This window comes from Crinia signifera, chromosome 1 (assembly GCF_055691185.1).
Source record: "Crinia signifera chromosome 1, ASM5569118v1, whole genome shotgun sequence".
In the NCBI taxonomy this organism is placed as follows: Eukaryota; Metazoa; Chordata; class Amphibia; order Anura; family Myobatrachidae; genus Crinia; species Crinia signifera.
This window is the reverse complement of record NC_139217.1, coordinates 302029557-302041562: the sequence shown is the minus strand read 5'-3', so window position 1 is coordinate 302041562 and position 12006 is coordinate 302029557. Positions and strand designations below refer to the sequence as shown.

General features: G+C 40.7%; 1 protein-coding gene across 1 annotated transcript in view; it reads right to left on the bottom strand.

Moving 5' to 3' along the window:
- Nucleotides 1-7500: 7500 nt before the first annotated feature.
- Nucleotides 7501-12006, bottom strand: part of PIP5K1B (phosphatidylinositol-4-phosphate 5-kinase type 1 beta) — a 181006-nt gene continuing 176500 nt past the window's right edge. The window contains exon 15 of the mRNA XM_083186062.1: nucleotides 7501-8229. Coding sequence (XP_083042188.1) covers nucleotides 8227-8229 — 3 coding nt within the window. The 3' untranslated portion in view covers nucleotides 7501-8226. The remainder of the gene's footprint in view (nucleotides 8230-12006) is intronic.

Genomic DNA, 12006 nt, shown 5'->3' with positions numbered 1-12006 from the left:
TGGTATTGATGGAAACAATTCTGCTGGGAGTAAGAATTCTCCTGATGGCAGGTGCTGGATCCAAAGGTGTTGACACAGACCGTGGGTGTCGATTGCTGGGGTGGTATCAGGTCACAGGAGCTGCACCTACGCGTTTCGCTGCTCTGGGCAGCTTTTTCAAGGTGGATCTATAGTTGGACCTAAACAGAGGGATATTCAGAGATACACATATATATTTAAAGTAATTGGGAACATAGCCTCATATATATTTATTTTCAGCACTGCAGACAATTCTCAGTTGTTAACCATTAGTGTTCATTGGGAGCAAAGGGGTATTCATAATAATAATAATGTAGTCGGAATTATATGTATGGTACAGTAGGGACACGTAATGAGATAAGACCTAGATCAGACTGTAGTACATATTTATGAACAAAAGAGGAAGACATCTATTTAGATGTGATCGTAAAAATTGGTAATTATTGTTAGTACAGTATGAAAGGATTGGCAATATTACTATATAACCAAAATAATGTACAAAGATAAGTATGATTAACCGCAATGTCTAATAATACATTCTCAATATACCATTTATTAAAAATTTTTTATAGTACCCTGCACATATATATATGGTAACCAATGTATTAGTCTTTCTGTAGTGGTATGGGTCTCTTATGGAGCGTATAGATGTAAAAATATGTATATACATACTTTACGGTACCAATTTCACATGTATATTTCTACATACAGTATAAAAAAAAAAACAGAAAAAAACATTTAGTCTATACGACCCAATTAAAGTACACTATTAAGCTCCAGGGCCTCATTCAGCCCCTCTGGAAATAGACTATTAAGTTTAAAGGTCCAAAAAACCTCCTGCCGGCATAGTGTCTTATAACGGTCTCCCCCTCTCAATGAGAGTGGTATATGTTCAAGGCCTGTTATAATCAGATCTTTAGGGTCATTCTTATGTGTTTGTGAAAAGTGCCTGGGGACACTATGACAAGTGAGACCCTTCACAATATTGCGCTGATGTTCCATAAAGCGCACTCTTAAGGGGCGGGAGGTACGGCCCACAGACCGTAAACCACAAGTACGTGTCAACATATATATGACATAACTGGTGTCACAATTAATGACATTTCTAATCGAAAGAGTCTCACTATCTGTGGTAACCTGTATGGTTTTCCTACTTGTGTGGTTGCACATCGTGCATCTATTCTTGCCACATTTGTAGAAACCTGCTGGCCTACAGATTAACCATTGATCTTGGGTCGGATCGGGTGTGCTTTTTTCTCTTTAGGAGTCTTCAAGAAACTTGGGGCTAGGATTGTCTTAAGGGATCTATTCCTCTTATATATAACAGAGGGTCTGTCTGGTTGTATATCTTTCAGAATTCTGTCATGTTTAAGAATGTTATAATTTTTGTTGATGATTTGTTTTATCTGTAAGTGTACATTGTTATATTTGCAAATAAATGCCATCTCGTGGTTTTTCTCAGAAGGTTCTTTGAGAGTACTTGTTAGAAGGTCCTCTCTATCCATCCCCTGTACTGCCTTAAGGGCATCCTGTAGGAGGGAGTCTGGGTATGCCCTTTGTCTAAAAGAGGCCATAATTTCCATGGCCTGTAGATTAAATGTCTCTAGTGAAGAGCAATTACGTCAAATGCGCATCAGTTGCCCTTTTGGAATATTGGTTTTCCACGATTTATGATGAAAGCTTTTAAAGTGTAAATATGAGTGTGTATCGACTGACTTGGTGTAGTTAGCAGTGGTTATCTGTGAGTCCAAGATAGTTACAGAAATATCCAGAAAATCGATATGTGAGGGATTAAAGTGTGAAGTGAAGAAAAGATGAAAGGAATTCTCGTTAAGTGAAGTGACAAAGTGTTGTGCCGAAGAGAAATTTCCATCCCAAATAATAAAAAGATCATCAAGATAACGGCCATAGAATATCATGTTCACGCCGAAGCCGCCCCCCTACACATGTGCGTCCTCGAACTCGCCCATGTATAGGTTGGCGTAACTCGGCGCAAACCTGGTCCCCATGGCCGTTCCCATCACCTGAAGGTAATAAGTGTTGGAGAACAGAAAATAATTGTGAGTATTAAACAAAATAGAAGAAATAATGACGGATTGTTGATCCTGTGTCAGGTCGCTGTCTCTCCACAGTTTTTTAGTGAGATGTTCAATACCAAGATCGTGTGGTATGTTTGTATACAATGATTTTACATCTAAGGTCATGAAGGCATATGAGTCCTTCCACATAATATCTTTGCTTCTTTGAAGGAAGTGTGTTGTGTCCTTCAAATACGACCTGAGCACAGGAACAAGCGGTTGTAAAAAGAAATCCACATAATGTGATAGATTAGTGGTTAGTGAACTTTGAAATAATAGGGCGACCAGGGGGTGAGGTAAGTGATTTGTGAACTTTGGGTAGGTGGTAATAGGTGGGTGTGATGGGATGGGGAGTGAAAAGAAAGTGCCAAGTCTCTTTAGAGATTATATTTTTAATCAATGCGTCATCCAGTAGTTGTTAAAATTCAGTTTGAAAAGACAGGGTGGGATCTGTTTTTAAGATTTTGTAGAATGTGTCATTACCTGACGAGTTTATATAACTAAGCGCAGGAAACCAACAATTCGTCCTTGCTGCCGTCTAGAAGGGATACTCAACCCTTCTTGAAAAACCAAAAAAAAACAATACAGAAAATAGACAGCGCAAATGGACACACTCAATATTCCAATTTAAAAATACATATATGTTTTTTATTTGATCAATTTCTAGATAAAAGTAGGGCACCGGTCGGTGAGACCAAATATCAAAACAACCATTTACATATAGATACAAACATACAAATGAATAGCACAATTTTGCAGTACTCTCAAGTTAACACCAATCACTCACTGACTGAGTTACCGAGTTGATTGTGTGCCTCTTGTAAATAATCCTTTTTATCTTGGACAACCAGGCCTCCCCCTCATCTGCCTCCTTGATAATGATGGACGTATCTGCAGTTAATAGTTTCAATGCTCTCCTCTCAGCTCGAGAAAGATTTGAATTGTGGGGGGCTTTATTGGGTTTCTGTTTACATAAGTCCTTAAAAGGTCTCTATACTCTCACTTTTTGCTGAGATCGGAAAAAAATCCGACTTTCTTTTAAAAGTTGATGTATCAAAGATTTTTTATTGTGGGAATATCTCCAGGTTCAATTTGATTCTCAGAAAAAAGTTCCTGCAGAGTGATTAAGGCTGGGTCATTAGAAGGATCAAGGACAATAGGTGTAAAATCTTCTGATTGTTTATTGCGGTTTTTATTTGCAAAATATCTTTTGCGGCACAGAGTACGAAGATATCTGTTAAGCTTTACATATAGTTCAAAAATGTTTGGATCACTAGAGGGGACATATTTGAGGCCTTTGGCCAGTAGGGATAATTCATTCTTTCTTAGGGTCTAAGAAGAGATGTTAAACACATTTTTACTCTCATTGGGGGTTGTGTTTTGGACCTCACTAGTAAGGTTCTTCTGGTGTTTTTTCTTTGATTGTATCCCTCCTCTGGTGCCTCTTGGCTTCTTTCCCGTGGTCTTTTTGGGGTCCCTTAGTGTTGTGAGGGGTGATGTGTCTCCCAAGGATTTGGTCTGGGACGTTCCTCTCGAAAATCCCATTGGGGTGAGTTATTATTTCTCCTAATTGGGTCTATCTTTGGGTCTAGAACCCTCATTTCTTGGTTGTTCGGTTTGTGATTTATATGGAGATTTTATGGGTCCACCATAGTGATGTTCGCGTCTATTTCTAGAACAGTTACGTTGTTGTCTAGATGTGTCCCTCCTATAATCTGATTTCCTATTCTGATAGGTGTATCTAGTTTGTGGTCTAGAGTCCCTATCCTCATTTTTGTTCTTATTTTTATATGTTCTGATTCTGTCATTTTGGTAATCGTCTAGGTCCCTCCTGAACTTCTTTTGTTTGTTGTTCAAAAGTTCTCTTTCAAATTTTTCAATACATTCATTTATAAGGCTATCTTTTTCTTTATAGTCTTTCCTGCTGGAAAATTTATCTAATCTAGTTTTTACTTCTTCTATTAGATCTATTAAATTTTACACCTATTGTCCTTGATCCCGAGCTAGAGTTTTTTTCCCCGCTACACTCATCTCTCTATCCGCTGGAATAAGATAGAGGGACAGCAGCTTGTGAAGGAGAAAACGTATACTCAGCTCTCAGCTTTGCTTTCCTATCTCTTAAATACCTGATTACAGTATAACCCTCAGACGATATATTTATTGTTTGAAAAGTAATCCAATTGTTTAACTTAGGCAGAACCAGAAATAATATTTGCCAAGAAGGGAATCTTGAACCCTCATATAATTGGTAACTGATCTCTGGTTAATTGATCCAATAAGTCCAATTAAATTGCGTCAGTGCTATCTTATATATTTCTGTTTGTTTGTGTGTATAATTTATGTAACTTGGTCCTGGCCAATAATACCCCACTGGCCAAAGCTATAGGACTTTATATTATTGATTAAAAAATTTAAAGCTAAGTTTTAATACAAACATATTTTGATCAACTTTATTCTCAGTGCCCCAACCAAAGTCTTCTTTTCTTTGTGTATAACATATACTTTTTCTGACTTTGGGCAGCACCTCCAACCTTGCAATTAGCAAACTCTGCCAATACTATTAAAACGGGAATTGGAGTCATACCTACCTAGTGGATATTTCCTTCCTATACTTTTTGATAGGCACAGTAGGCTTATTTCCAGTGTGAAATCAAACAATAAATACTTTCACTACTTGAGACAAAATAAACTGCCTGAAGAGCTACTAAAATAAAAAAGAAAACTGCATAATAATCGAAAAATGCCCATTACACATTATGCCACATACCGCAATGCCCCAGACACAATATGCCACACACTGCATAGTCCAATATGCCGCATACATACCTCCCAACACTGGAGGCAGAGAAGGGGCATCTGCACATGCCAAAGGCACACGCCCGAAATTATGGGGCATGACCTACTATCATGGCACTCCTGCAAGGCCACATCCCCCATTTTTTATGCTATGAGAGTTGCTGGCCATGCCCTCAGCCTCTCTGAATAGACACTGTGCCATATATACACATGCCACCAGCAGTGCCAGTTAAACAGTGCCCCCAATACCCACAGTAATGCCATAAACACAATGCCCCCCAGCACTGCCAGATAAACAATGCCTGCCTGATTGTGGTGCCATTCTAAATAAATACTCTGGCGGTACTGTGTGTGCGTAGGTGCGCGGCAAAAAATGGGTGCAGCCAATAAAAATGGGGGGGGGGGGGGTGATACACATATGCCTCAAATAGTGCAGTGACTGATACACATATGCCCCCCAATAGTGCCAGATACATATGTCCCCAATAGTCCCAGATATGCTCCCACAGTGCCAGAAACAGGTATGCCCCACAGTGCCAGGTATGCCCTCACAGTGCCAGATACTTCCCCACAGTGCCAGGTATACACCACAGTGCCAGGTATACCCCCACAGTGCCAGAAACAGGTATGACCCACTGTGCCAGAAACAGGAATGCCCCACGGTGCCGGGTATGCTCCCATAGTGCTGGGAATGCCCCTAGTGCCAGAAAGAGGTATGCCCCACAGTGCCAGATATGCCCCCACAGTGCCAGATATGTTCCCACAGTGCCAGCTATGTCCCCACAGTGGCAGGTATGCCCCCACAGTGCCAGAAACAGGTATGCCCCACTGTGTCAGAAACAGGAATACCCCACAGTGCCAGAAACAGGAATGCCCCACAGTGCCAGAAACAGGAATGCTCCACAGTGCCAGAAACAAGTATGCCCCACAATGCCAGGTATGCCCCCACAGTGCCGGGGATGCCCCCACAGTGCCAGTTTCCCAGCAGCAGCACACTCACCATTGTTGCTGCTGCTGGGGAGAGGACAGACCGGTATCCCCCTGCAGTGCCACTGTCTGTGTCCGGTGTCGCTGTCTGAGTCGTAGCTGCCGCTGCTTCCCTTCTCAGGGGAGGAGAGCACAGCACACTGCATGTCTCTCCTTCCCCTCACTTCCTTGTGACTGGGCTCTCCGCCAATCAAAGCTCGCGGCCCAGGTCCTGAATGGCTGCCGTTCCACGAGCTCTGATTAGCGGACGTCCCAGTCACAGGGATGCACACAGTGAGGGATAGGAGAGATACGTGATGCGCTCTCCTCCCCTCAGAGGAAGAAGGGAAGCAGCGGTGGGTAATGAATGGGTGGGCGGCCCCTGCAGAGTGGACAAGCCACCCGGATCGCTGCCGTGAGCTACCGGTAGCTCGCAGCAACGTGTTGGCGACCACTGTTCTAGAAGGTGCTAAATAAATGAGAAGTAGAATCTGATTGGTTGCTATGGACAACATCCAATCTTCAATAGAACTCCCATCTTTACCCCGCAGTGTCTAGTTAGACAGTTGCTGGTGCTGATCCCATTCTTGGCATCCAACCCAACTGCTGTGAGGAGAATTACGTTATAGTGAGATGGTACGGACGTGGATAACTCCTTCAAGCCGGAGTTCTACCATCCGGGGAAACGCGTTGAGCTTACTATATTTCACATCTTGCTGACACCATCCAGCCAACCAGTCCATCTCCCACTGACGTTACCCCACCTGGATACACCATTTATGGGATATCTGCACTGTTCCTAATAACATCCAGTGAAGGAGGAAATCGTCCTAGTGGGAAGCCTGAGCCCTTGCAATTATAGGGCATATCACCAAGGACTTTTGAGTCGTATTAATTGGACATAACACCGACCAAGGATGGTAATATGATTGCATTGTCAGCTTACTAACTCAATGAAAAAAACGGATATATTATCCCTGTGAGATCTCTATATTATCATTATTTTTAACATCATCATTGACTTTTTTGTTCTGTGATTCACCCCATATGGGGGGTTATTCTAGTTCATTCTTTCTGACAAAATCCTTCTAAGATGGACAAAACCATGTGCACTGCGGGTGGGGCAGATGTAACTTGTGCAGAGAGAATTAGATTTGGGTGGGGTTTTTCTTCAAAGTGAGATCTATATTGCAGTGTAAAATCATGCAGTCAGTATTTTCCCTGCACAGAAACAAAAAAACTCACCCAAATCTAATTATCTCTGCACATGTTACAGCTGCCTCCCTGCAGTGCACATGGTTTTGTCCATCTAAGAAGGATTTTGTCAGAAAGAATGAACTAGAATAAACCCCATGGTTTCTTAACCAATAGTTGTTTTATTATGTTTTATATGCTAATAAATTGCTATACTTTTTGAGAACAGTCTAATATTATTGGATCAGCCAGCGCTAGCACATTTCTTTTTTATCTACTATTGTACTTTCAGGGTTTGACAAACCCAGTGCCAGCCGCTGTTGATTAGTGCTCCCCACATTTTCTTTCTATTTCTTTTTTTACTACTCCCGAAAGATATATTCTGGAAAGTGTTTGCTCGGCAAGATAAACAGTAGTCAAATATAAACCAAAATAATAAAAACAAATGCTCAGAACAAAATATTTTATTTCTTTCATCAATAAAACTATAGTATACAGTTAATTTTGTCTAAATAAATTATATAATTTCTCATTTACAAGCAATAAACTAGATCACAATATTTCAAAGACAGTATGTACACAACATAAGGCTTAGTTATAAATAGCACATTTCTTCCATTTCTCTAGTAAACATATTGAAAATATTGGTACGGAAGCTAATTTCCATAGCGTATGTGTACACAGAAGGTAATCGTTGCATGAAATTATATTACAACCCAACAAGACAGACTTTAGAGATTAATATTTCAGAAGAAGTAAAAATACTACATTTATTTTGCATTTATAGTCTTCCAAACGGCGCAATTGTATTTAGCAGGCCAGCAGCAGGTCGTAAGTCGTGCCATTAACAGCTGAAACATGCAAAGAAAACAAAAAGTGATTTCTGGGTGAAAATCAGCCCAAAGTGATCTGCAGCAACAGAAGCTGAAACTTCATTATTTTGTAAGAGTCTTTCACAGTTCCCCAAATGGAGTGCAAACAAATTGTCATTTTTCCATTCCTCCTGCCAGGCATGTCAGGAAAAGGCAGAAGACATAACCAGGTCCTCCTGTCCACAATTATACGAGATCAGAGAACACCCTCTTGACTCAGGACACGCACCATAATCCACTATCTTTAGAGTACAATCTTTCTCACAAGGCGGATCCTTGCCCTTCTTATTTGTCTTCTCTTCTTACTGTAAATAAAAAAGCAGGGGAGATATAATCACTGTACGGGCTTATGGCACTAGATAAAAGTTATTTATGAAGTGAACTGGTAAAGTTGTATTCAATCATTTTCATAAAGTCAGGAAAGTAAAAGACAAGAATGTTCTGTCATTGGTTTTCTTCAAACTTTGCTAAATATCCCCAATGAAATGTAACATTCAAATACTAGATATTTAGCTTGAGTGGTACTTATATAAAATGAGTCCACTTTCTTTGCAGAAAGTCATACATCTTTGTCAGAAATGCCCCAATAAAATCAGGATGGTTAGTAGTTTTGTTAAGGTACGTAGGTGTCTTAAGGTGCCCATACACGTTGCGATTTTAGCATGCGTTTTGAACTTTCAAAGTTCAAAACGCATCGCATTGGATAGAATCGCACCATGTACCTGCAGGGATGCGATGCCCGTCCCCGCGGGTACAATATTGTATAGTACAAAAAGTATGTGCAGGCAGTACTTTTTGTGCTACATCGCATCACTTTTGTAGTACATGCGATGCGATGTCCTTTAGGTGACTATTAACTAAAAAAAAAGAGGCTAAAATCACATCGCATCACGCCCGCACAGTACAGTACATCGCAGCGTATCCCCTACAAGTGCCAAAATCGCACGCCACTTTGAAGTACAAAACGCACAGCACAAAAAAATCTCAACGTGTTTGGGCACCTTTAGAAAGTTAAGAAATGTAATGGGGCCTACACACGGAGTGATTTCAGGGCATTTTCTAAGTGATCTCACTATATCGCTTAAAAAATGCCCCTACATCGCTCCATGTGAAGGGACTATAGCGATATACTGTAGTCTCTACACATGTATAGCGATGCACAGCCCCGGGCGTCGGGCCAGTGTTTTCACTGGGATATTTAGGGCAGTGCAAAAGCAGTTTAATGAGACAACTGCCTTTAGAACCTCTGCAACTGGGATTATAGGTTTTACAAGTATATATTTCCAATTAGAGATGTTAGAAGGTACACAAAAACCAAGCATGTACATATTTTTATTTAGCAGGTACCTCTATAAATGTCACAGGTAGTGTTTGAACATCTATAAGTGTGACAAAACTTCTTACACCTGGTGAAATGAGGAAACTGGATAAGTGAAATGCCTCTTTAAGCGAGACTTGAGATTTCACTTAACCAGGTACGACTTTACAAGGTATTATTACTTTTGTACAAACTTGCAATAAAACTAGATAACAAAAATCTATTAACTATATAAACTACAAAAATAAACAAAATGCAATGTAACTAAATAGAGATACATTTACTAAAATGATTAATTTTCTTTCCTGCAGATCAATGTCTCTCCTTTGACAAAGCTCTGACATTTACAGGAGCTTTCTGGTCTACTCAAACCGGTTTGACTCCTCTATCAGATTTCAGAGACATATTTGTACTTCATGGGACATGCACTGTAACCTGAAATTACTTGGTATGATAAAATTGGCCTACTGTAGATAAAGGGGCTAGAAGGATGAAATCTGTACTCTTAATATCAAGGCTATAGAGATAGCTGGCACTTGTGCAGTGCTACACAATATATTGCTTTTTCTTTTTACTATTTGATGCTGTATTTCCTACTAGATTATTGTGCGATGAGACTTGTGCTCTATAAAAGTACATACTGTACATCACAATCTGCACATGACATCATAAAAACTGAACTTTTATTTGGCAACTTTAATCTCTTAGCAACTTTATTAAATCTAGTTCTAAAGAAAAATGTGTTAAACACAAGTTAAATCCCAAAACCAAACAGCAGTATGCTAATAATACTAACTGGAATCATTTCATTTTGACAAAACTGTCAGTGCTAGTTTCATAAGAAACTAAAATCACTAAGGGCCTTATTCTGATCGGTGCGGATTTCTCCGCATGCGGTCGTCCCGCCGATGGTTATCGTCTGCGCATGTGCAGAGGTCACTCTGCGCATCTGCAGGCGATTTCGCCGCACATATTCTTGACACGCCGCACAGGGGGCGTAGAGGGGCGTGAGGGGCTACTTAGCCTCATTACCCTATGCATACGCCCCGCGTTTCATGGGCGTTCCCATGCAAACGCATGGTAATGAAGCCGTGACGCGTGTGTAGGGGGCGGGCATCTGACATCGCCGGATGTCAGCTGCCCGCCCCCATACATGATTTCACACGGACAAGTGTCCGTGTGGTCTTGGGTGGCAGGACCTAGTGGAGCGTGCGGCCCTGCATTCGATGTTCGGCGACCATCGAATGCAGGGGCTGCTCCCAAGACGGAGGAGGCGTATCCCCGTCCACTTTCATGCGGATCGCCACATATCCGCGTACGGACGGAGGTGGCGATCCGTATGGAAGGCGGGGATTCGCCTGCATGGTCGTGGCCGCATATTCTGATCGGGCCGCACCGATCAGATTAAGGCCCTAAATCACTGGCAGTTTTATAGCCCATCACAAGCGCTAATAAAAAATACTGTGCAGAAACAAATTATGAATTTACAAACACGGAATTTACAAAATATAACAGTTTATCTATATGTTCACTGAATAGTACCTTGTATTGCTTCTATACAAGGTCAGATCTGACATAGAACAGATACAGTTTTTGGTGTGGGGATTATCTATTTTGAAATATCTCTTTTGTCTACTAATAAGCTATGCCATATATTCTGTAAACTTTGCATGTTTTACACCGCAATGTAGGAAATACCTACTTAAAGTGAACAGCCCAAGGGCCAGATGCACTAAGCTTCAAAAGTGATTAAATGGAGAGTGATAAACAACCAACCAATCAGCTCCTGTCTGACATTTTTTTTAAACACAGTCTGTGACATGGCAGGTAGGCTGATTGGCTGGCTGTTTATCACTCTCCATTTTATCACTTTTGAAGCTTAGTGCATCTGGCCCCAAAGCTTTATGGACAGCTATATATAAATATGCAAGTTGTGCGTACTGAAGATTTTCAGTATTTCTGACAGACCAAAAATTCAGCTTGTAGCCTTGTGAATCCACTCTGAACTATCTAACAATCTACCAAAGCCTGCCATAGACAAAAATCAATTCATTTGCCAACAGCTTTGTTGATCTCAAGCTGTGTCCAATTTACTGCTGTAAAAAACACAACAACACATGTTTGTTCTTTTTTAGAGACTCCCAAGAATAAAGCGACAAGCTGGGTTTCAGCATCAGTGGGTGTATAATCAGTAAGTGCCAAAGGGAAAAGGAGCACGTGAGATGTGGGGAAAGCTAGCAGTGGATGATAGTGCTTGGGACAGAAGCAGAACTCAGACTTCTTTGTTCAATGCCTCAGAGATATATAGAAAATGACATTTTAAATGAAAATTGCCCCAATCTGTGTTCTTAGCTCTAAAAGGAATTGCAGGGAGCCTGCTAATGGGATCTTGACTTATGTAATGGAAGTTCCAAGAAATCATGTGCCATTTTACACACAGCCCAGAACATACCTGTATAAGAGAATTACAATATTAAGTCGGAGTGAAAATGACTTTAAATTGGTTGGATAGGATAGTTAAGAATGCTGAATGTGCCACCCAGGCAATTTCCATTAATTAGCTTATTTTAATGTTGTACTTATATTATATAAGGCAATTATTAAATAACAGATGACTATGTTTGTTTAAATGCTGCCATTCCTTTTGTCTCTGGCAGCCAAATAACTGGATGCTAGAAACACTGTAACAATTATATGGACACTGGGCCTGATTCAGGGATAGACAAAAAGTCGATGTTCCATGAAACAGACAGACTGCTCATAT